The 24,307-nt window shown below is 39.2% G+C and overlaps 1 protein-coding gene across 4 annotated transcripts in view; it reads left to right on the top strand.

Annotated features, from left to right (window-relative positions):
* The window catches only part of dapp1 (dual adaptor of phosphotyrosine and 3-phosphoinositides), a 31,835-nt gene extending 9,283 nt beyond the window's left edge, over positions 1-22,552 (top strand). Inside the window, exons 4-10 of one of the 4 annotated variants that reach the window (XR_008599980.1) lie at positions 897-1,027; positions 8,121-8,168; positions 8,329-8,391; positions 8,579-8,664; positions 10,006-16,811; positions 18,820-18,907; positions 21,222-22,552. Coding sequence is in view for 2 of the 4 variants with exons in the window: in XM_035947217.2 (XP_035803110.2) it covers positions 897-1,027; positions 8,121-8,168; positions 8,329-8,391; positions 8,579-8,664; positions 10,006-10,095; positions 18,820-18,907; positions 21,222-21,245 (530 nt within the window). In the remaining 2 variants the exon portion in view is untranslated. Of the gene's footprint in view, positions 1-896; positions 1,028-8,120; positions 8,169-8,328; positions 8,392-8,578; positions 8,665-10,005; positions 18,908-21,221 lie in introns of all 4 variants that reach the window. The other 3 variants (XM_035947217.2, XR_008599981.1, XM_023268460.3) reach the window with 3 other exon arrangements.
* The last annotated feature ends 1,755 nt before the right edge of the window (positions 22,553-24,307 follow it).

The raw sequence follows: 24,307 nt of genomic DNA on the forward strand, positions 1-24,307 counted from the left end.
TCTTTCTTTGTTATGATATATGTATGATTTATCAAAAGATGTGCAATTTTTTGCTTCAGAATCCTGTGTCTTTGACACCATGTTTACACAGAAGGCATAGAGTGAATATCATGCTAGCAAAACAGTTAACAGAACAGCAGCGCCTCTGATAGTCCATCTGTGTTCATACAGGAGACATCCAGTTCACCCATGCTCAGAGCCCAACATACAGCCTCTTATGTAAGGATGTAGGTTTGTCTCTATCTTTGACAGGGACCTAGGGACCTGTCAAAGATAGAGGTAGAATACAAGCAACGCACCATATAAGAGCAGGAACATAATTCTATAGTGAAAGCAGCAAATGTCACTGTATTAGAAGTGGCATACCATTAACCACTTCAATATCAGTGCCACTCAGAAATTGGCTTGAAGTGGGATTTGAAGAGAAAAGAATAACGTTGAGCGATTTCTTTTTTTTTTTTTTTTATTTTTCATTTTTTTGTCGTCCGTGGATGACGACAGGATTTGCCAACTACTTTTTACTGCAACTACACAATATCATTTCACAAATAAAAAATATATATCTCAGAGACAAGTCTTAGGTATCTTAGGTAGCTAAGTATGTTTTGGGGTTAATTAGGAGAAATCCATACAATCTGATGGTCAGCAACAGTGCCTAAGTACATGATACATGATTGTTTAAAACTCCATACTTTTTTGTTTGGATGCTGCACGCATTCAGATTACACAGCTGAAACATTGAACCACACTCCAGCATTGTTGTGATTATCTCCCCCTGCACATTTTCCAATTTTAAACACAACCAAAATGTATGTTCGTTGTGTTGATGGCTATTGTCTTTTCTGCTGTAATGTCATGTAGTCAGGCATGTAACCTCATTTCTGTCTCTGAACCAGGAACCCTCATTGTGCTGAAGAGCCCATACCCTTTGTGTGTGGAAGAGCCATCCATTTATGAATCTGTGCGAGTTCACACAGCCATACAGACAGGCCGCACAGAAAATGATCTGGTGGCAAATGCACCATCGGTATGACAATTAGTGTAAACACCTGTAAACAGCTAATGTCAAAATATATCAAAATACAGCTGTGATGTGATGACACCAAAATAACCTACACAATGGTTCATAATCAATTTTCTTTGCAAGTCAGATTTAAAAGATAATTCTGGATTACATGGTGAACATTCTCTCTATAGTTTGGCCATCATTTCTACAAGTTATGAAGATGTTAGTTATATCAGTTATATGATTGTTTGCTAAACCCTGCCACTGAACAGCAACTGTCCAATCATAGGTTAGCAATCTAAACCAGGCTTAGTAGTCCTGTCAAACTTTGAATTTCTCCATATGTTGAAGCGTTGTGTATAGGGATTAGAGCTGTTCTCTATCTGAAGGAAATGAAGTGTTTTTCTTCAGCCAAAAATACTGGCCTGCCAACTCTCATGCTTTGGACATGGGAGTTGGCAGGCAGCCCTGCATTTCACTCACTTTCAGGCTCTGTCACATGCTCTCATGCTGGTCAAGCAGGTATCAAAGTTCTTCCTGATGAAAAAAATGAATAAACCAAAAGACAATGAAAACATTTCAATACATTTTTATTAGTAGTATTGTTGTGAGCATGGATGCTTGCTTTGCTTGCTTGCTGCATGATTGAATCTTGGGCTGTTTTGTGTCCACCTATCAATCCACCTGTCAAACATCCCCACATTTGGTCAGTTGTGAGGCCACATTGACCAAAGCTGGACTAAACTCCAGAGATATTTGGCAGAATTTTGAATTACATTTTCTTATCTTTATCACCAGGCCAGACAGATCAGAAAAACAAATATTGGCTTTTTTCCACCTTATCAAAACTGAAAGGATGTACTGTCAGTATCCCAGTGCCACCACAGGACACACCCAGTGTTCCCAGGTCCATTTACCTATGGTTCAGAACTATTGTGGCGGCATGATGATGACCTACACAATATTAAATAGATGGTTTACATGCTTTGATGAATCACTGTGTGAAAACAGGTCATCTGGTAACTTTGAAAACATATTTCAATTTTCCACCAAATATATATATAGTCTATAGTTATGCAAATTATCATTACAAATCATTATCATTCTAAACAGAATTTCCGGGGCTTTGGAATTCACTAATAAACAATTAAAAGCACACATAGGAAATTATTAGAAGTTGTTTGAAGGGTTATTGTGCTATGCAATTTCATGTTTCAAGTAGATGACATTTTTTTCTATCAAATGCACCATGGCATTTTTTCTGATGTTTGATGGTTACTGAGAAAACAAAACACTAGCAGAACACCAGATTGGTTTGAGGGCTTCGGCACAGGATTAGAAACAGGTGCAGCTGGGGCTAGACTAGAGAGAAGGCAGGAAGCATGTCAAGCACAGTTCCATGTAACAGTCCTCCCCACAGACCAGTCTATGGAATGTTTTTTTAAACCTGAGATATCCCCAAAACCAGGGGAGAGAGATGAGAGTCAATGAAGCAAAACAGGAGTGTCTCCTATTGACTGCTAAAATGCAATGCAGAAGGGTAATTGTTACAGTTTCTTGCTAACTTGGGAACCAGTTAGAAGCTGGCCAGTTAATGCTTGGACTTCGAAAAGGGTCTCTGCCTCAATCTCCAGTTGTACTGCCCAGTTGCGGTCCATGAAGCTTTCTTTCACCCCCACACCAACAAGGGCAGTGACAGTTAATGTCTGGTTACACCAAAAGAGAGAATCAGAAAGCTAAAGGTGAAGGTAAACAGACAAAGAGTTTGGCTCAGCAGTACCCCCTGAATAGCGTTGGTGTCTCTGTGGCGAACTATTACCTTTAGGTGCAGCTGGGCATGCACTAATTGCTTGGACTCTGGAGTTGCCAGAATCAATGGTGGACACAAGATGGGTGAAGGTACTGACTTGTCTTGCCTTGGAATGGATGGTCAAACACTTTCATCTCAGTGGTGAAGGCCTTATAGGAACTGAGCTACAGTTGAAACCAGAAGTTTACATACACTGTATAAAAAGACACAACCTTTTTTTTCTAACTGTCTGACATTGAATGAGACTAAACTTTTCCTGTTTTAGATCAGTTAGGATGACCAAAATTATTACTGTTTGCTAAATTCCAGGAAAATGAGAGATTTTTTTGAGAAATTTTTATTACTTTCTTCAAAGTCAGAAGTTTACATACATTTCCTTCATATTTGGTAGCATTGCCTATAAATTGCATGACTGGGGTCAAGCATTTTGGGTATCCTTCCACAAGCTTCTCACAATAGTTTGCTGGAATTTTGGCTCATTCCTCCTGACAGAACTGGTGTAACTGAATCAGGTTTGTAGGCAGCCATGCTCACGCAAGTCTTTTCAGCTCTCCCCACAAATTTTCTATGGGATTGAGATCAGGGCTTGGTGATGGCCACTCCAAAACATTGATTTTGTTGTCTATAAGCCACAGTAACTAAGCTGGTGGTATGTTTAGGGTCATTTTCCATTTGGAAGACCCTTTGTGTCCACTTCCTGGCTGATGTCTTGAGATGTTGCTTTAATATTTCCACATAATGTTCTTTCCTCATGATGCCAAGTGCACCAGTCCCTCCTAAAGCAAACACCCTCTCAACATGATGCTGCCACCCCCATACTTCACAGATGGGATGGTGTACTCTGGTGTTTGCAGCTTCCCCCTTTTTCCTCCAAATGTAACAATGGTTGTTATGGTCAAACAGTTCAGTTTTAGTTTCATCAGACCACAGGATATGTCTCCAGAAATTAAGGGCTTTGTGTGCATATTGTGGGCTTTTTCATGTTGCTTTTGGAGTAATGGCTTCTTCCTCGCCGAGTAGCCTGCCGATACAGGACTCGTTTCTCTGTGGATAATGACACTCTCTTACCAACTTCAGCCAGCATCTTCACAAGGTCTTTTGCTTTTATTCTGGGCTTGATACGCACATTTCGCACCAAAATATGTTCCTCTCTGGGGCACAGAACCCATCTCCTTCCTGGGCGGTATGATAGCTGGACATTCCCATGGTGTTTATACTTGCATATAGTTGTTTGAACAGATTAACGTGGAACCTTCAGGCATCTGGAAATTGTACCCAAGGATGAACCAAACTTGTGAAAGTCCACAATTGTTTTCTTTCTTTAGATATTCCCATGATGTCACACAAGGAAGCAGTGTGTTTGAGGTGTGCCTTAAAATACAGCCACAGATGTGCCTCAAAGTAACTCAAATGTTGTCAATTACCCTATCAAAATCTTTCAGTGCTGTGACATCATCATCTGGGCCTTCCCAAATAGTTTGAAGGCATTGTAATCTTAGTATATGTAGACTTCAGACTTTGAAGAAAGCAACAAAAAATTCTCTTTCTCATTATTCTGGTGTTTAGCAAATAGAAATAATGTTGATAATCTTAATGAGCTTAAGACAGGAAAAGTTTATTCTGATTTAATGTCAGACAGTGAGGGGAGAAAAAGTTTTGTGTCTTTTTAGACAGTGTATGCAAACTTCTGGTTTCAGCTCTATCCCATTTCCCCTCCCAGACCACTAAACTCCAATGCCACCCCCTTATTCAAGCAAAATAGATAAGTTATGCATGAACAATTTGAGGACTAGTTCAGGGGCTGCCGTTTGGAAGACCAACACCACACGTGTGAGGAATGCTTGACAAGCATCAATATCCCCATTATAGTGCTAAGGTACTGAGACAAAAGACTCATGAAAAGGAGATGAATCAGGAGGGTTCAATGGGACTGCTTAAACCTGCACAGATGGGAATATACCTGAAGTAAAGTCAGCTGAGCAATCTCAGCCAATCGGATAGCCACTTGACCAGTGAGTAAACTGAACTGGTTCAACATTGTATGAATAATACTTGTTCAATTTCTCAAGGATTGGTCGTGTAACAGTCCTTTGCTGGCTATAGCCTGATAAATACAGGGAAAACCAGGTGCCGAGTCAGAACTGGGATCTGTGCCTGTTGGATCAATTTATGGCTATGCTGTCATGGCCAATCAGAAACCCCAGTGCAAACACAAACCACAGACTGACAGGTAAAAATCAAAGGGAATTTATTTCCAAAACTAGAAAAACACTCCGAGAGCACAGTACTCCGCCAAGGCTGCTCAGTCATATCATTTCCGTTGGCTGAAATCTTTGAAAAATTCAGATCCAGACTATAAGCCACATCATTGCCAAAATCTTAACAAATTGGTCCTCGTGTCATTTCTGACCTTCCCTGAAAATTTCGTCCAAATCTGTGAATCCATTTTTGAGTAATGTGGCTAAGACAAACCAATGGCAATTGTCACATAACTCCACCAAGGCTTCACCTCCTTGGTGGAGTAAAAATGTACAGTACAACAGAATTCAAGAATGACCGAGACCATAAGAAAGCTAAACAAAGTGCACTTCCAATATTTACACCTGGTATAAAGTAACAGGGAGTTGGATTCGCTAGAACCTGCAATTGATCTTGCATAATGTGTTAAATCACGTTCCACTTTTTAATTTGCAACCTTTCTGCCCACCTTGTATACACACGTGGACAAAATTGTTGGTAGCCCTCGGTTAATGAAAGAAAAACCCCAGTGTTTCCTTTACATTCAGAATCCCAGCCGCTGCTCCTTCAAAAAAAATTTTCCTTTTTTTTAATCGTCGCAAATACACTGCCGCATGTCTCCACCTTCGCAGCAGTCTTGCACTGTGTCGGGTACTCACGAGTACTAAGATAGACTACAGATAACTATCTTGCTCAGTATCTACTCTACGTCGGGTTAATACGACGTTAATTATTCGCGAGAGCACGGCCTTGAAAGTGACGTCACGTCCAGCATCCAGGCACCAGGTCAGAGAGTCAGAGGAGTGTCGTCCTGGAAAATAAGTCAGTGACTTACTGGAGAGAAGTTATTAGCTTAAGATAACGCATAATAGATTTTACAAGTTAAACAGACATTCGCAAAATATTGATGGCCAGCTAACATTACGTAGCCTAACATATCGGTAGCTTCAGTTAATTGGGACCGGTGCCAACTCAGTGTCGCTAACATGAGTAAACTATTTATAGCATTAAGCTAATATCTACACACCATATATGAATAACTGCTGACTGCATCTTCAGATGAGCTTGTTCAAATTATTTTTTTTTTTAAATTTTAACATTCAGGCTTTAAAAAGCCATTTTCAACTGGCCATTCAATAAATAGGTTGTACAAGGAAAATCTGCAGTCAAGTGCCATTTGTTTATGTTGCCATGGCTCCCGGAGAGCCTGCTGATGAAAAAAATCCTAGAGGAAAAACTGAACCCACAATGGTCATGGATATAATTTGAATCTGACAAAAGTAATAATAAATAAAAATTCTATGAAAATTAACCAATGAAAATCAGACATTGCTTTTGAACCGTGGTTCAACAGAATTATTTAAAAAAATAAACTCATGAAACAGGCCTGGACAAAAATGATGGTACCCTTAACTTAATATTTTGTTGCACAACCTTTTGAGGCAATCACTGCAATCAAACCATTTCTGTAACTGTCAGTGAGACTTCTGCACCTCTCAGCAGGTATTCTGGTCCACTCCTCATGAACAGACTGCTCCAGTTCTCTCAGGTTTGAAGGGTTCCTTCTCCACATGGCATGTTTCAGCTCCTTCCACAGATGTTCAATAGGATTTAGATCAGGGCTCATAGAAGGCCACTTCAGAATAGTCCAATGTTTTCCTCTTAGCCATTCTTGGCTGTTTTTAGCTGTGTGTTTTAGGTCTTTATCCTGTTGCAAGACCCATGATCTGTGACTGAGACCAAGCTTTCTGACACTGGGCAGCATATTTCTCTCTAGAATACCTTGATAGTCATGAGATTTCATTGTACCCTGCACAGATTCAAGACTCCCTGTGCCAGATGCAGCAAAGCAGCCCCAGAACATAACAAAGCCTCCACCATGTAGTTGGGACAGTGTTCTTTTCTTGATATGCTTCATTTTTGCTTCTGTGAACATAGAGCTGATGTGCCAAAAAGTTCCAGTTTTGTCTCGTCTGTCCGTAGGACATTCTCCCAGAAGCTTTGTGGCTTGTCAACATGCAGTTTGGCAAATTCCAGTCTGGCTTTTTTATGATTTGTTTTCAACAATGGTGTCCTCCTTGGTCGTCTCCCATGAAGTCCACTTTGGCTCAAACAACGACAGATGGTGCAATCTGACACTGATGTACCTTGACCTTGGAGTTCACCTTTAATATCTTTAGAGGTTGTTCTGGGCTCTTTTGTTACCATTCATATTATCCGTCTCTTCCATTTGTCATCAATGTTCCTCCTGCAGCCACGTCCAGGGAGGTTGGCTACAGTCCCATGGATCTTAAATTTCTGAATAATAGGTGCAGCTGTAGTCACAGGAACATCAGGCTGCTTGGAGATGGTCTTATAGCCTTTACCTTTAACATGCTTGTCTATAATTTTCTTTCTAGTCTCCTGAGACAACTCTCTCCTTGGCTTCCTCTGGTCCACGTTTAGTGTGGTACAAACCATGTCATCAAACAGCACAGTGACTACTGTAACCCTATAAATAGGCCGACTGACTGATTACAAGTTTGTAGACACCTGTGATGCTAATTAGAGGACACACCTTGATTGAACATGTCCCTATGGTCACATTATTTTCAGTCTTTTCTAGGGGTACCATCATTTTTGTCCAGGCCTGTTTCATGAGTTTATTTTTTTAAATAATTCTGTTGAACCACGGTTCAAAAGCAATGTCTGATTTTCATTGGTTAATTTTCATAGAATTTTTATTTATTATTACTTTTGTCAGATTCAAATTATTTCTGTGACCATTGTGGGTTTTTCTTTCATTAACCGAGGGGTACCAACAATTTTGTCCACGTGTAGATCAATCCACCATGTGTGCTCACACTGAATGTAAGTGCAAAGCTCCTGCTAACTCTGTCCTGCCCAATAAAGTTTATTCAAACAAGTTGGCTGCTTCCTCGGTGTTGACAGAAACTGAGAACAATAGCTTTATTTTGGTTCAATTAAATATGAATATGTTGAACTTGACCCATTGGACTTTTTACGCAATTTATTTTATAATTAAGATTAATTATTTTTCCACTCAAATCAAGTGTGTCTTTTCAGCTGGGCACAAAGGAAGGCTATCTAGTAAAGCAAGGAGCAGTTGTGAAGGTAAGAGCATCTCTTTGTTTGAACCCAAATCAGTTTTTATCAGGAAATCTGTTTTCAGTTGTAAATCTCATAGCAGGACTCATTTAGAAATGTTTGGTCGAGTGTTTCAAATAACTTGAGGTGATATTAAAAATACATTAACTTTTACACCTTTTGACAGAACTGGAAACAGAGGTGGTTCACACTCAACAGATATGAACTTAAATACTTCAGAGACAAAATGGTGAGTCTCTTTTCAGGTTTGGGACATTCTGTGAAGTATGCTTTTCACAACTTCACTTCTTTACTATTTAAGTATGTAGCTGGGGCAAGCATATAAATTTTTGCTGCCTCTTTTTGGACCACATAGTCAACAAGAACATTTCACTTTGTAGTGAGTACAAGTAATCAGCTGTATTTGCCTGTTGCAGTGTGAGGAGCCCATTCGAACTCTTGATCTGAGAGCCTGCTCTGCAGTCCAGTTTGATTACTCTCAGGACAGAGTTAACTGTTTCTGGTAAGTGACTCAACCACATGTGTCTGTTTCATTCTCTAGCAGAAGATATGCTGTTTATTTAATCAAGCAGCATGTACCTATAATTGTTTTCTGTGGTTCACCTGGCCTGTTGTAAGAGCAGTCTTGGCTTTATGGCATTTGATTGATTTCAATAAAGAAATAGTTGGCATTAAAACTTAACATCAGACAAGTCTGATGGACCTTTTAATTCATGACACAATTTGATTTTCTTTGGAGCACACTTCCAGCAGGCTTGGTAGGATTAATCTTTTTTGGAATTAAGACATTTAGGAGTAAAAAATTTGAAATGTAAAAATTTTTAAAAATGGTATGTTCTTGAAGATGTTTCACCTCTATCAAAAGGCTTCTTCAGTTCTAGACTGGTTCACCTCAAGAATAAAACATTCGCACACAAGTGGTGCAAGGCTGTATATACAGTCCAATACAGCGAAGAATGCAAGGACTTGTACATAGGGAAGACTAAACAACAGCTTCACAAGCACATGGTTCAGCACAGGAGCTCAGCTCCTCAGGACAAGAGTCAGCAGTCCATCTGCATCTGAAGAATAAGGGCCATTCATTTGAGGACAGCAATGAACACATTTTGAACAGAGAGGACAGATGGTTTGAGAGTAAAGGAAGCCATCTATGTCAAATCAGAACAGCCATCTCTAAACAGATGAGTGGGTCTGCAACACCACTTATCAGCACCTATAATGCAGTGATAAGGTCTGTACCCAGAAAGTTTTGCCATCATTAACATCTGGAGTCACTCCTGACATGGCAGATTCATATCCATTGTTGTGTAAACTGTTAGCTTCACAGCCATGGTTGCTGTCATTGTTGGCGGACCACCTGGTTTCATAACTATTCACACCTTGAGACATGTGAGTCCTGGTTGTTAATCGAAAATTAGCTGTGGGACCTGGAGTGACTATATATTCTGGAGCTCCCCATCAATCAGAAATGAAGAAGCCTCTTGGATGAGATGTGAAACATCTTCAACAACCTACAAGAGAGGTCCAGTTGATTTCTACTGAAGCTCCTACGATTACCATGACGTGGATGACTGAGAATCTATACAGATGTAAAATAATTGTCTGAGGCCGTGGAGCATCTTCAGACTTTTGTAGCTGAAACATTTTGAAACACCGTCTGCTTGCTCACCGTACTGTCTTTCAGTAAGCATGGAAGAATTCAATTTATATTTAACTTATATAATGTGTCATTTCAAAGCAATTGGCATAGTAAGGTCAAGACCTTACACTATTATAAAGATTCAGCAATTCCCCATTAAGCAGCACATGGCATCAGTAAAGGAACAGAACTCCCTTTTTACAGGGAGTATACCAAGACAGAACCAGGCTCAGGGACGGCAGCCAATTCCATCAACCAGTTGGCATTGGAGGACAGAGGAGAGAGAACATATAAGTACTGGACAACAACATCCAATTAACACCAAGCAGATTTATTAGTAACCACTGATCAAAAACAAGCAGCTCTTGAGCCAGCCATGGCTACAGAAAGGTACAGTTAGAGAGAGAAAACAGACAGGAAAAGCACAGACTACAGGAGTGGTACATTAGGGTCTTTGAGATAAGGAGTTTTTGGATGTTTTTGTAAAAGTTCATCAGAAAACAAACCCCAGTCCCTGACCCACAGCAGGCTGGTTATGGAAAGGAACAAACTAAAATAAAGCACCAAAACAAACGAGCAAAAATAGACTGGATAAAACTAAGTTAAAAAAACAGAAAAAACATTGAATCAAAAACAAAACAAACAACAAAAAAACATAGGCATAAAAAAAAAAAAACAACATTAAGAGGGTAGTATCAAGACAGGAAAAACTGGTGGGACCGGTCTGGAGGGTGGCCCAGAGGCTGATCAGACAGGCAGAGCTGGGCAGCTGGCCGGCAACAGTTACAGAACCCCCCTCTGGAAGATGGGTAGCTGGCCAGGTGAAGGTGCAGCCCCTCAGGAGACTGATGATCGAGATAGAATTCATCGTGAGACCAGGGAGAAAGCCAGTGGATGGAGTTCGAACCCATTGGGAGACCATGCGAGAGCCCGGTGGTGGAGATAAAATCGGAGATCCTCTAGTGGTCAAGCAGAGTTCGGCAGTGAAGGCAGGACTGGGCCAAATGTTAAGGGGCAGCAGCAGGCATGGCACACTGATGTTTCTTGTGCTGGTTGTCTGCTGGGAGCACAGACTTTGAGCAGAGACAACATCAGCAGGCACAGACTGAACTCAGCTGACATTCATGACGCTCGGCTGCAGACATGGCAGGCAGATTGTGGAAATGTACAAACTCTAATTAAAAAAAAGAAAAAACTGAGGTGTGCAGGTAAACAAATTAAAGAAAAGGCATCTAGTAATCCAGGTAAAATATATATCCAAAAATAAAGATGATCTTCCAACAAAGCTAAATCCCAAAAAATCCACAGAAATCCAAAAAAACTGAAAAACATCACAAACCATAGGCCCGAGGAAAAGAACTGGCAGGAAAACATGAGGGCAGGAAAACAGGATAGCAACAGGATGAAATGACAAAGACAGAGGGAGAGAAAGGTCTATTTAAGCACTCAGAACTGATTGGGGAGACAAGACACAGGTGAAACTAGTCAGAGCAATCTAAGGGGGAGGGAAAAGACAGACAAAGAACAGAAGTAAAAACACAAGCAACACATGATGAAAAATAATGTAAAAAAAATAAAACAGGAACTAACCGAAACGAGATCTGAAACTCACACAGATAAACAAGAGACAAAAACAGACACAGTAAAGGAAAACACACAGAAATACATCACAGTAACAAAACTAGCAACCAGAACTCAAGACCATGACAGTTTTTGATATCTTGTTTTTCACTGTTATATAAAGTCCTGCACGTCTATGGAGACAGCATGAATATGACACAAAAATGTCCTTTGTTTAGCAGGACAGAGTTAGGATGTCATTAATCATTAAAAAGAAAGAATAGCAAAATTTATTTATATATCTCCCTATATAAAAAAATCTAATATGGAATCAGCTTGCACAATGTTTTTCCCTACAGGGGACTTGGTAAAAGAGGACTTTAAATTCCATAGATGTTATGCTGCTTAAATTTCGATAGCCAGATCTTCAGCCAAGTTTAGCCAAAAGTCCCTGAATTTTTGACATTTGACACAGCATAGTCACTAATATATTTTCTGTTACAGGCACAGAATTACTTTTTTTGCAGTCTGGTTCGTCCAAATGGTTTATTTAGTAGACCTTCAAAAGTATGACTACAACCACTACAGCAGATGCAGAAAATGTTTGTTGCTCAGTCTGTGAAAATATTCAGCAAAAGTTCATCACATACATACAGAGAAAAGCTCAGTTTGATTGCTGAGCTCGTAGTTCTTCCCTCGCAACCTGGGTTTGTTTTGTATGTTAACAGCCCCCACTCAAAGTTAATTTACTTATAAAAACACAGGCTAATAATTAAAAGTAAGCATTCTCCAGCTGTTTGTTTAACTGTGGCTGTGTTCATAAATTCAGTATGAAATTCAGAGTATCCTGTAAAATGTTGCTCATAATTTTAGTTTCACTTTCGGAGCACAAAGCAGCAGGATTTAGTGATTTCAGGTCTGCAGACAAACTCTGTCTTACGTTATTTTCACAGTTTCTCTGACGTATTGTTGGTGTTAGTGAAATCCATTCTTGAGCTGTTTTCATTCGCGAAACCTTTAAAATCACGGTACAAATATTGTCAAAGTCCTGCATTCTTTTTATATTCGGTAACAACCCACATGTTCTTTTTGACACTATTAAAACAGTTCTTAGTGCTCCAGAACCCCACTGTCCCGAGGACCCATCGAAAATGTGAGGATTTTTTGTAGTTTTTCATTCGCAAAATGGAGAGCACTAGAGCCCTTATAAGTCATCCTGCATATGACCCAGGCACATCAGTAACCTACTCTGCTGTTTTTAATCAATTTGAACCTGTCAGCCTGCATCTTTTAGAACAAGTTTTTGGTCAAATGAGAATAACAGGCTCCACCACTGATGTGATCCCTCCTCGTCTTTTTAAAGAGGTCTTTCCGACATTGGCACCTTATGTCCTGGATATTGTTAATTGCAGCTTGGCCAATGGTGTTGTCCCTTTATGTTTTAAACATGCAGTGGTGCAGCCTCTGTTAAAGAAATCAAACCTTGATCAACAGGCTTTTTCCAATTATCAGCCAATTTCCAAACTTCCTTTGGTGTCCAGAATTTTGGAAAAAAATTGTGTACATTCAGCTGAGCTCATTTTTAAATGAAAATGGAATTTCTGAGGTCTTCCAATCAGGATTCAAAACTGGCCACAGTACTGGGACGGCTTTGTTGAGTGTTTTAATGATGTTCTTCAGGCTTCTGATTCTGGTCATACTGTTGCTCTTCTCCTGTTGGACTTAACAACAGCCTTTGATACGGTGGACCACCAGGTTTTATTGTCACGGTTGGAGAACTGGGTGGGAAAAAAAGGCCTAGCTTTAGCCTGGTTTAAATCGTATTTGTCCAACAGAAGCTTTCCCATCCAAATTGGGGATTCTGTTTCCACTGCGGCCCCTCTGATGTGTGGCGTACAGCAAGGGTCAGTTCTTGGGCCCTTACTTTTTTTCATTGTACTTGTTGCCTCTTGGGTCAGCTCTGCGTAAATATGATGTGTCTTTTCATTTTTACGCAGATGACTGCCAAATTTATTTGCCTTTGAAACAGTCCAAGTCCCTTCTCGAATGCTTTGAAGAAGTAAAATTGTGGATAGCTTACAATTTTTTGCATTTCAATGAGCAAAAAACTGAGGTTTTGCTGTTTGCTCCCAATGACTCTACTCGGGTGGTCAAAGCTGAGCTCGGCTCTTTAACCCAAGCTGTAAGCCCTGTTGTGATGAATCTGGGTGTAAAGATGGACTCTGTTTTTAAATTAGATACCCAGATCAGTGCTGTTGTGAAGTCAAGCTTTTAACATTTGAGGCAACTTTCCAAAGTGAAGCCTTTTTTATCTCGCCACAACTTTGAAATTTTGATCCACGCTTTTATTACCACTCGTTTAGATTATTGCAATGCTCTTTACTCAGGACTCAGCAAAACCTCACTGTCGAGACTACAGCTGGTTCAGAATGCTGCCGCTCACCTTTTAACGGGATCGCAAAAATTTAATCACATAACTCCCATCCTCCAATCCCTCCACTGGCTCCCTGTGCACCTCCATATTGATTTTAAACTTCTTTTATTTGTTGTTAACGAATGACAGTCCAACTCGTTTTAACTTGCCTTAAACACAGTGTCTTTATTGGTTTCCCAAAAAACTCCAAAGTGCACAAATTCCCATTCACAAGTTGCCGTTCGGCATGCAGCATTCCGCGTTCGGCGTTTAGCGGTCAAAAACTGATTTGTCCCCCTCCGGCTGGAAACCCTACCTAGCCACAAAGGTTCCTACCTTATATAGGTAAAATAGACAATCAATCAATTACAAGTGAAACCCACTGACACCAATATAATTTACAGAGCATATTTCAAATCTGCTCCTACAAGTACAGTTAAAATCTTTATGATACCCATCCCTAGTGTGTATGCACCTACAATGATGTACCCTTAAGAAGAAAAGGAAACATTTTACCAAGATTTTGCCAAAGTGGTGTACACTGTACCAAGGGCAGACCACCTCCTCATTCTAGAGACTTTAACACAAGGTATTGTGGAGATCACAAGACAGGTAAGAGTGTTATTGGAAAATTTGGCAAGGGCAAGAAGAACACCAATGTTGACCTCCTCCTGAACTTCTTGGCTGAACAAAAATTGAGTATTACAAACAATGTCTTTTACAAACTCAAAAAGAACTATACCTGGATGCACCTGAGGTCTAAGCGCTACTATCTGCAGATCTATGCTGTGTGCTCCAAGGACAACCTGCCTGAGGTGTTCTCAACATAAGCAATGTGTCGAGCTGAATGCTCAACCAACCATCACTTGCTCCAGATGCAACCTGGGCTGAAATTGAAAATGAAAGTGTTGAAAGTGCAAGCTCTACAATGACCAGCTATAAGAGAATTCACAAAGGAGCCTTGCACAGCTTTTAAGAAATCAAGTCCAGCATGCAGAGAAAGATCAGAGAGATGATGGACAGCTGGTGGTTTAGGAAGGCTGAAAAGCTACAAGAGATGGCAGATCAAAACGACATGCGTAGCCGCACAACAGCAAGCTTTGCAGTGACCTGAAGGACATAACAGCACAGTGGAAAGAGCACTTCAATAACCTGCTATACCAATAAAGATCAGCTGACCTAAATGCCTACTAATGGCTCACAATAAAACCTGTCAGAGAGGAACTGTGTGGACAAATTGCACAAATTTTGCCAATCTACACAAAAAGCAATTGGAATATGTGTTCAATTCACTGTAGCATCTCTCTGCTATCCACTGCCGGAAAAGTCCTGGCGAAGATTGTCCTAAACAAAATGAAGACCCCCTTTGTAAGAAATACTGCCTAAAAGAAAATTTAAAGCAGGCAGGCTTTGCATCTATTTGATCTTCACAGTGAGTCTGCTCCAGGAGAAAGCAGTGGAGGAGTAACAGCCCTTTATGTGGTCTCCATCCAATTCCCCAAAGCCTTCGATACTATGGACAGAGGAACTCTGTGAAAAGTGCTACAAGTGTACAGATGCCCCACGACACTTATTAACATCATTACACTCTTCCATGATGACATGAAGGGAAAAATGTCTATTGGAGGGGACCTCAGTGTTGCTTTTAAAATCAAGCATGGAGTGAAACAAGGCTGTGTCTTGTCACTGATACTCTTTACATTCTATCTCTCAGCAGTCCTTGAGACCGTGGCAATCAACTTTTATCAGAGGTATGGACCAGAATGGATGGAAGCTCTTCAGTTTTTCCAGACTCAAGGCTTGCACTAAAACAAGGGATGTGGTTGTGCGAGAGCTTCTCTATGCTAATGAGTTCACCCCAGTTGCTGTTGACCTAGATGAAATACAGTTGCCATTGCTTTTCAATCACTTTACAGCTGCCACTTTGTTTGGATCAATGTTTCCAAGACTGAAATTCTTTACCATCCTTCCACCCATCTTAGAAGTGGGTGGAAGGATGGAAGGTTAAAAATACTGGTCAGTGGCAAGGCACTCATAACCACAGAATGTTTCACTTACCTGGACAGCACAGTAACCAATGCAAACAGTACAAACCTGGAAGTTTACTGAAGGATCAAGTCAGCGACCAAAGCCTTTGGAGCTTTCTCTGGTCAAGCCATGATGCCAAATTGCAGACAAACATCAAAGTGTATAATGCGGCTGTGTGACCGTGCCTGCTCTATACCACCAAATCTATGATGCTCTATCGAAAGGACATCAAGATGCTCACCAGGACTCAGATTTGCCATCTATGGCAATTCTTAATATACGGCAGGACAGGGTGTCTGACATAAAGGTATTAAAATGAGCTAGCACTCACAGCCCAGAAGCCATCATTACAGCTTCTCAACTATGATGGGCTGGCCACATTTGGAGAATGCCTGAAAACCCCTACCAAAGGGTGTCTTCTGCAGGGAACTTTACTCTGGTACAAAGATGTCCTGAAGTGCTACTTCAAGAAATGTGCAGTGAGCCCCAATGCATGGGAAATAGAGGTTCTTGAACCTAGAAGAGCACTGAAGGAAGGAATATGAGGGGAAACACCAACTAAACCATGCCCTACCAGCTCACAACAACCAAAGGTGTACTTGAGTATGACGCTGCCACTCCAGAGCTGGCCTTGGAGCACACCTGCCAAATTTTTTGGGAAAACTAGGAACCACAAGTAAGCTTGTACTCTGAGAGAGAAGTGCTTTGTTTGGATAATATGGTACAATATAAGACAGACTCAGTCATTGTGGAGTACAGAGGAACAGAATTTTCTATTCTATTCTGAATTTTACAGGGACCCGGTGAAGTGAAGCTAATATGGCAGAAATATCATCCAGTGTTTCCTCTACATTCATTCAGCAGCGGCCCGCCGCTGCTAAATCCTGGCCGCCGCTCCTTCAAATTTCTTTCTTTCATTTTTTTTTGTTCTTGTCGCAAATACACCACTGCCACGTCTCCACCTTCACACCAGAGTTCTGCACTGTGTCGGGTGCTCACGAGTACTAAGGTAAACTACAGATAACTATCTTGCTCAATATCTACTCTTTGAAACGTCGGGTTAATACGACATTGATGTCGCGAGAGCGCAGCCTTGAAAGTGACATCACATCAAGCAATGAGGCACCAGGTCAGAGAGTCAGAGGAGTGTCATCTTGGAAAAATAAGGCAGCGACTTACCGGAGAAAAGTTATTAGCTTAAGATAACTCATAATAGATTTTACAAGTTAAACAGACATTCACTCAATATTTATGTCCAGCTAACTGTAGGTAACGTATCGGTAGCATCAGTTAACTGGGCCTGGTGCCAACTTGGTGTCGCTAACGTGAATAAACTATTGATAGCATTAAGCTAATATCTACATGTCATGATGTAACTGCTGACTGCGTTTTCAGATGAGCTTGTTCAAATATTTTTTTTCTTTTGTTTTTACGTTCAGCCTTTAAAAAAACATTTTCAACTGACCATTCAATAAATAGGTTGTAAAAGTAAAATCTGCAGTCAAATGTCATTTGTTTACACGTCATGGCTCCCCAGAGAGCCTGCTGAAAAAAATCCTAGGGGAAACACTGTCATCACTGACATTCTGATAGTAATAAATACAATAGTCCAGCCTAGAAATAGCAAATGGATGAACTAGTTTTTCAGTTTCACTCCGAGACAGGATGTTATTTTCCTTTATAGAATTGTGCAGATGAAAAAAGGACCCTTGTTTTATGAGGGAGTTAAAGGACACATCCTAATTAAAAATAACTCCAAGGTTCCTCACAACAGCACTGGAGGCTAAAGCAATGTAGATTAGCAATATTGGTTAAATAGTGTGTTTCTAAAGTATTTGGAACCAAATACAAATACTTCAGTTTGTCCAAATATATTCCGATCTCTATAACAAAATCTGGTGTAATCAGTATTGTAAAATGCAACACTGAGGAAAAGTACAGAGATGAGCCCATTGTCTTAGCTGTAGCAACTGGACCTTGCATTCCCATTAGTAATTTTTTTTTTTTGCCACATATAGTGATCTCAACGGCATATGAGAAACCACAGAAAAAAATTAATGAGACATACATATGATATATTAAAGAGATAACAGGAAAATGTATATAATGACCTAAGAGAAGCAAAAAATTTACAATATGTATTAGATGACACCAACGCTATGATGACACCAGATCAGAACACTGCGATCCGATGCGTCATAGGTGTTTTTTTATGAGGTGTACTTCCCCATGGCAGAAAATCTGACATGTGTTGTTTGAAAAAGAGGAAGTTTGAATAGTTAAAATGCGGAAGAAAGCTGGGGGAAGAGAATGAGAAATACACATGAGCTAAAAAGCAGCCACGGCTTGAAAAAGGAGTTACACAATGTCTTAATCTGTTTGTCAAAACAGGAAGTGCTGATTTTTATTATTTTTCTTGTCTTGTTCTGAATTCAGCAGGAACATAATTTTTCATCAGTCAAACATGGTTCCTACAATGTCAGAAAGTGTTACTCCTTTTATTGTCAGTGAAAGGTGAAGCTAGGGGTTTACAGTGTTTTTGTCATAGGACAGCAGATAAACTGATCTCTCAGTGGACAGTATGAACATAAAGAAGGCTTACACCATTCAAAATTTGTTTTAGTGTTCATGTTATTTTAATACAGATTTGAGAAATACTGGATTTATTCTTTCCAGTTGAGAAAACTGCTGAGATAGACCACATGGTAACCTTAAAACATGAAATCACATATGGAAAAGCAAAAGATGAAATTATTTGGCCACCTTCTAAATAAGGTCAGTTTGGCAGCAAGATCAAGGACCCACCACTGTATCTAACATCTAGTTCTAAATGAGTTTATTATTTGTGTTTGTGAGTGTTCTATGGGAAATTATAAATTATATGTTTGGCCCTTTGTGGCCGTACTTTGGATTACACACATACTGCTTTTATGTATCAGAACACCATAAGCTACTGTAATGCACGTCTTCCCCTTCTTTTCACTTGCGTAATTCTTTAAATCTCTGCTTGTTCACAGCTTAGTGTTTGCTAAGCGGACATTTTATCTTTGTGCAAAGACGGGTGTGGAGGCAGATGAGTGGATCAAGATCCTGAGGTGGAAACTGGTGAGTTTTTTTCAGATTACGTGTTTTACACAGTGCTGACAGGAAGTGGAATATTTTATACTAGTAGTTCGAATTGTCTGATGTCCCTAAAACACTTAAGAACTACTGATTGTGTGCTGTGTATCAATGAACATATGGCAATGTCATAGCTTTCAAGGAAATGAAGTGAAATGAATGAAAGGCTTTCTGGAAAACAGACAAAATCACCGGATTAAGTTCAATTGAACAGTTAAATTCAGTTCAGTAATATTAATATAGCACCAATTCACATAATATGTCACTTCATATGACTTCCCAGAGTAAGTAACCTTACAAATTTTAAACAGAGAACCCAACAATCCAAAGTTCCTTTTGGATTCTCTATGAGCAAGCAGTCTCAAGGCAGGCAGGTGGAGAGACACATTTTGTAACTCAGTACAGTATGTCCTACAATGCACTGCACTGTGTCTAATGGAGGGTTTTTGCTTTAAGCTGTTCAAACATTGAAAGTGAAAAAAAGTCATCATAGCTTGCGTAATATTATCTTACTTCTCTATTTCTGAATCATTCTATATTACTTCAACTGCTGACCCTCCTCCGTACTTTTATTACAATATGTAGCAAAAGTCCAGCGAGTATTGTAATCTGTAAGCCTAAAGAAACGGTTTATGCCCTGTAAAAGTGTTGGAAAACCCTGGTGGCTTACTTACAGTAACTGCTGTAAATGTAGTTGAGTTTAGGGAAAGTTCACTTGAGCGGCCTTCAATCAACAGCAGCTTAACTCTCTAAACTCCAAGAAGTTTCTGTGTGTTTTTTGCTCCTGTCACATTTTTCCTCACACTGGCCTATTTTTCACTGCAATATAAGGCCCTGCACCTCTATAGAAACAGCACAAACCTGATTTTAAAAAAAAATGATTTTGTGAAGCCAAACAGAATTATAATGCCATAAATTATGAATCGTTAAATGTACTTATTTTTACAAAATAAAAAATGAGAATTTTTTAAAAAAATAAATGGAATCATTATGTACAACATGTGCCCATGTGCTACAAAACCTTGATAAGGATGGTAACTGCATACTACCGATATTTTTGCTCCTTATTTGTTCCCATTCTTGACACCTATCTCCTCTGTGCACAGCCTGCACTTCAGCCAAATTCAACTAAAAAATTCAAGAATTTTTGTCATGTGACTGGTACAGCTGAGTCACTAATGGTTTCTCTGTTACACTTAAGAGCACAGATTTTGTTTTGTTTGTTGGTTTTCTACAGTTTGGTTAGTGCAAATGGTGTATTTTTTGACACATTTTTGTGATTTTAACAAAATATAGTGATTTTGATAAAATATCTTGATATTAACCTTCAATTTTGATTATGTTTTTCAATGACATGGCTTGTCACAGATGACTTGACAATTCTTACTGTTTTCAGTTTGTGACTCTGATAATTGGTGTAATTTTTGTGACTTTTTAATGCCATTTGAACCTTAGTTTATGGTTCAGACAGTCAACCAGACAAGTGCTCAATACATACTGATTAGACTTAACCTTGGAATAAGTGGAGTATTTGTTGTCTATACAGGCGCTGTATTTGTGACAAGAAATGCCCACACCCTCACCCTCACCCTCCAGTAATCATTAGCCAGCGAATGCTATTCTTGCTGCTTGTCACTTTTGACAGGAGTCACTGCTGCAATTGGGTTAATGGTCTATTCACTACATTTGTATTAATGTTATTATTGATCACCCTCACCTGCCATTTCATTTACTTTCATGACACAATATACATCCATCCATCTATGGAATGATTGGAGCTTGTCCCAGCAAGGCACTCCATCTAGAAGATTCAAATGTCAAAAAGTTGCTGCTGTGACATGACAGTACCACTGCTGATATATTACAAATACTGTTAGGTGCTATTTACAAATGAATGTAGTCTGCAGTCTTGTACCTAAAAGGTATACAATGCCCAATATCTAAAACACTGAAAAAAATGATAAATTCCATATAGTTACAGATCCATACCTGGTATGTACAGTAAAATTAGATATCAGTTCATACTGTAACATAATCAGAAGAAATGATTTCTTAAAAGTTTGTTCCCATTGTACATACTTTTTAAAATATATGATTGCTATTCTAATTTTTAAAAAAACTTATTCAGCTCAAGTCAATTAAGATGAAAACTTATCAGGTGTTCTGCAGAGTAGAACAGCAATTTTAGGTTGACTTGGGTTAAAACTAACAAATTCACAGTATTTTAAGCATCAGCTGATTTAAGCAAGTTGTATTCTGAACTTTATCAGTCAGCAGTGAGACTTTTTTTTGTTTACAGTCACAGATAAGAAAAGGTCGATGACGATCACTGGAGACACAGGAGACGTTAAGAAGCCCTATCTTCATTGAAGATGTCATAATACTGGAAGACCAATTATGAACAGCACTGTTTACAACAGAAGAGTATATTAATGTGTAAACTTGAATAGCACTGGAGCATATGACATAACCATTCAGAATGTAAATGTATCAATGTAATGTTTATTATTAAGTCATGCTTGCATTATTTTATTATTAAGATCAAAACCAATAATGAGTCAATCTGTCTCTTAATACCTTCAGACTTCTCTACCTAAAGCTTCTCCAAGCTCACTGGTTTCGACTAAACTGTATTTTTAATTTTTTTTTTAAACTAAGAGATGTTGTATAATTGTTTAAAAGAACTACATTATTTTCATTATCCCCAATTGTAGATTTACCAAGAATTATTGACACGAGAAAATAATGCATCAGATAAGGATTATTTTCTGTGACAAATCCAGATTTTGTGCTCTTGTGAGTATTTCCTTGAAGAAGAAAGAGGTTTGTTAAATTGATTCAAAATAAACTGCAATGCGTGTTCACAGTAAAGAAAAACATGTCACCCACTACAACAGTAATGTGTTACAGATCACTGATGTGATTTTTTTTTCTATTTTTGGGGGAATTGGTCTTTATGGCACAAAGGACGCTATAGTAGTTTGTTGTCTTTCAGTTACTAATATATTATAATACCTTTCAGTAGCATCAGTTCATTGTTTTAATTATGGCATTGGATTGACTGCTAATTTGTTCAGAAAGTCACAGAATTGACTTTATATTAAAATAAAGTAGGTAATTACAATATAGCTTAATCGGGATGGTGCTCATGGATGATTAATGTAGGTACATGTAGAAAATATACACAAATTAAGCATCAGAACTCATATATCGCTCTTTGTGGTGACACCTGTAACAGCTCCAAGTTCCAGCAGGGGTTGACTATATTTGACCACTAGACTTTATGTTTATAGATTTGTCTGATTATAGTATGGGTTCTACAATGCCTCTGTGGTTTTCGCTGTCACCTCACAGCTTGAAGATCTCCAGTTCACATCCCAGCCTGGGTCTGCATAGAGTTTGCATGTTCTCCCTGTGCATGCATGGGTTTTCTTTGGGTACTCTGGCTTCCTCCCACAGTCCAAAAACATGCTGAGATTAACTGATAATTCTAAATTGTCCATAGGTGTGAATGTGAGTGTGCTTGTTTGTCTTTCTGTGTAGCCCTGTGATAGACTGGTGACCTGTCCAGGGTGTCCCCTATCTTCACTCTAAATGTGCAATGGCAATAAAGTTGAATCTTGCATTTTTTTTTGCACTGTTTTTCCTTCTAAAGTGGTATAATGGTTTATCTAAGGTTTTGTGTTTAAAAAAATAATTGTAACGATGTATGTAAATTTTTACAGTTTCAAGTCCAAAACCAGTGCTACAAATTTCATACAAATTTTCAGTGCATATCAATGGACCACATCTTCCCACAGACACAGATCTTTTTGGCACTATTTTCCCATGTGCATTAACAAAAAAAATCTACATAAATATCAGCCACTTAGAACACTGGGGAAAAAAACAGGTAAGACCACTTGGTAAAGATGAAATATGTTATAGCATGTGAAAAATCCTAGAAAGTTTGGAGAAACTATTTCTGCAGTATGAGTGTAGCATGGGAGAAGATTTCCAGGAAGCTGGAAAAAAGGTATTTTTTCCATAGAGGAAACCTGAAGAAGATATCACCAGACCTGGAAATTACAGATCAGTTGCCTTAACACCACATATCTGTAAATTAATGGAACCTTGGAATAAAATAAAACTTTATCTACTTCTTGGAAAATAGAGGTATTGTGGTAGCATATCAAAACAGATTCAGGAAAGGAAGGAGCACTTCTGTGTCTGGGAGATGAAATAAGGAAACCCCCCAAAATTACAGAGACTTGACTCAGTGAGAGCCAAGTTAGTGCTAACAGCCCTGGATATGCAAATTCTCTCTGAGAGTGTGTTTAGGAGCAGTTAGAACTTCTGAAATGTGCTGTAAATACATGGGTGATCCGCAGGGAGTCAGTGAAATAGAACATTAAACATCATCACCAATCTTTATACCTCACTGTAGTTTTTTTGAGGGGAGATGTTGTTGTAATACAAGTCATGCTTTCAGCACTCAAAAGGAGACTGTGTAGCACAAGACATGAGCTGGGGTCACAAAATCTGAAATTTTAGAAGCACACATAAAGGAACTTGCAAATTTACCTTAACACGTCAAGTTTGCTGATACATGAAGCAGGACCAATTCTTTTGACGCAGTCATCAAGAGGCAACTGATACGTATCTGGAAAGTTACAGCATTCATATTTGAAAGTCAGTACAAAATCTTGAGCTTCCATCAGACTTTACCTTGCCTTTTAGATAAAAGGCAAGGTAAATGCCTTGAGTTTGGCATTCCATTTTGCACAATACAGTCAGCCTCTTCCTTCATGATTTCCCATTTAGCTCGACTAACACAATATGCATTAATGTACAGGCTTGAGTAAGTCAGGATAATTGCATGAGATACGACAGAAATCTTTGAGGGAACGTCTTTAAACACACAAGGGAAATCATTTATGAGCTTTTTAATGTCATCATGCTGGTCATTAGAGAGATGAGATACTTGAGCAAGTTGGACAACCCTCTTTACTCAATCTTGCCCACTCTGGGATAGCATTTCTTATCAAAACCCATCATTAAATCATCAGGATGGCATACCATTGAAATGGAAGCCATAGGTAGTGAGACAATAACCTTCACATCATCTGTGGATGACTTGTCACGGCCCCCTCAACAGCGATACAACTTTATTTATGTCATTACGCGCTGCACACAAGATAGTCATAGCAGTGCTTGCGCAACATATGCAGTGTGTTTTTGCTGTGTTGGTGTCTGTAGAGTTTTGTTGCATGTGTATTCTGTTACTGTGCCACTGGCACAGTTATCTAAATCCATGTAGCTTTAAGTCTTTCCATCTAGGTGTTGCCAAGTCCTGGTCAGCTACAGCATTCTGTGTGTAGTTACAATCCATTTGATTTTGTGTTA

The sequence above is a fragment of the Amphiprion ocellaris genome, chromosome 20 (assembly GCF_022539595.1).
Source record: "Amphiprion ocellaris isolate individual 3 ecotype Okinawa chromosome 20, ASM2253959v1, whole genome shotgun sequence".
Lineage (NCBI taxonomy): Eukaryota > Metazoa > Chordata > Actinopteri > Pomacentridae > Amphiprion > Amphiprion ocellaris.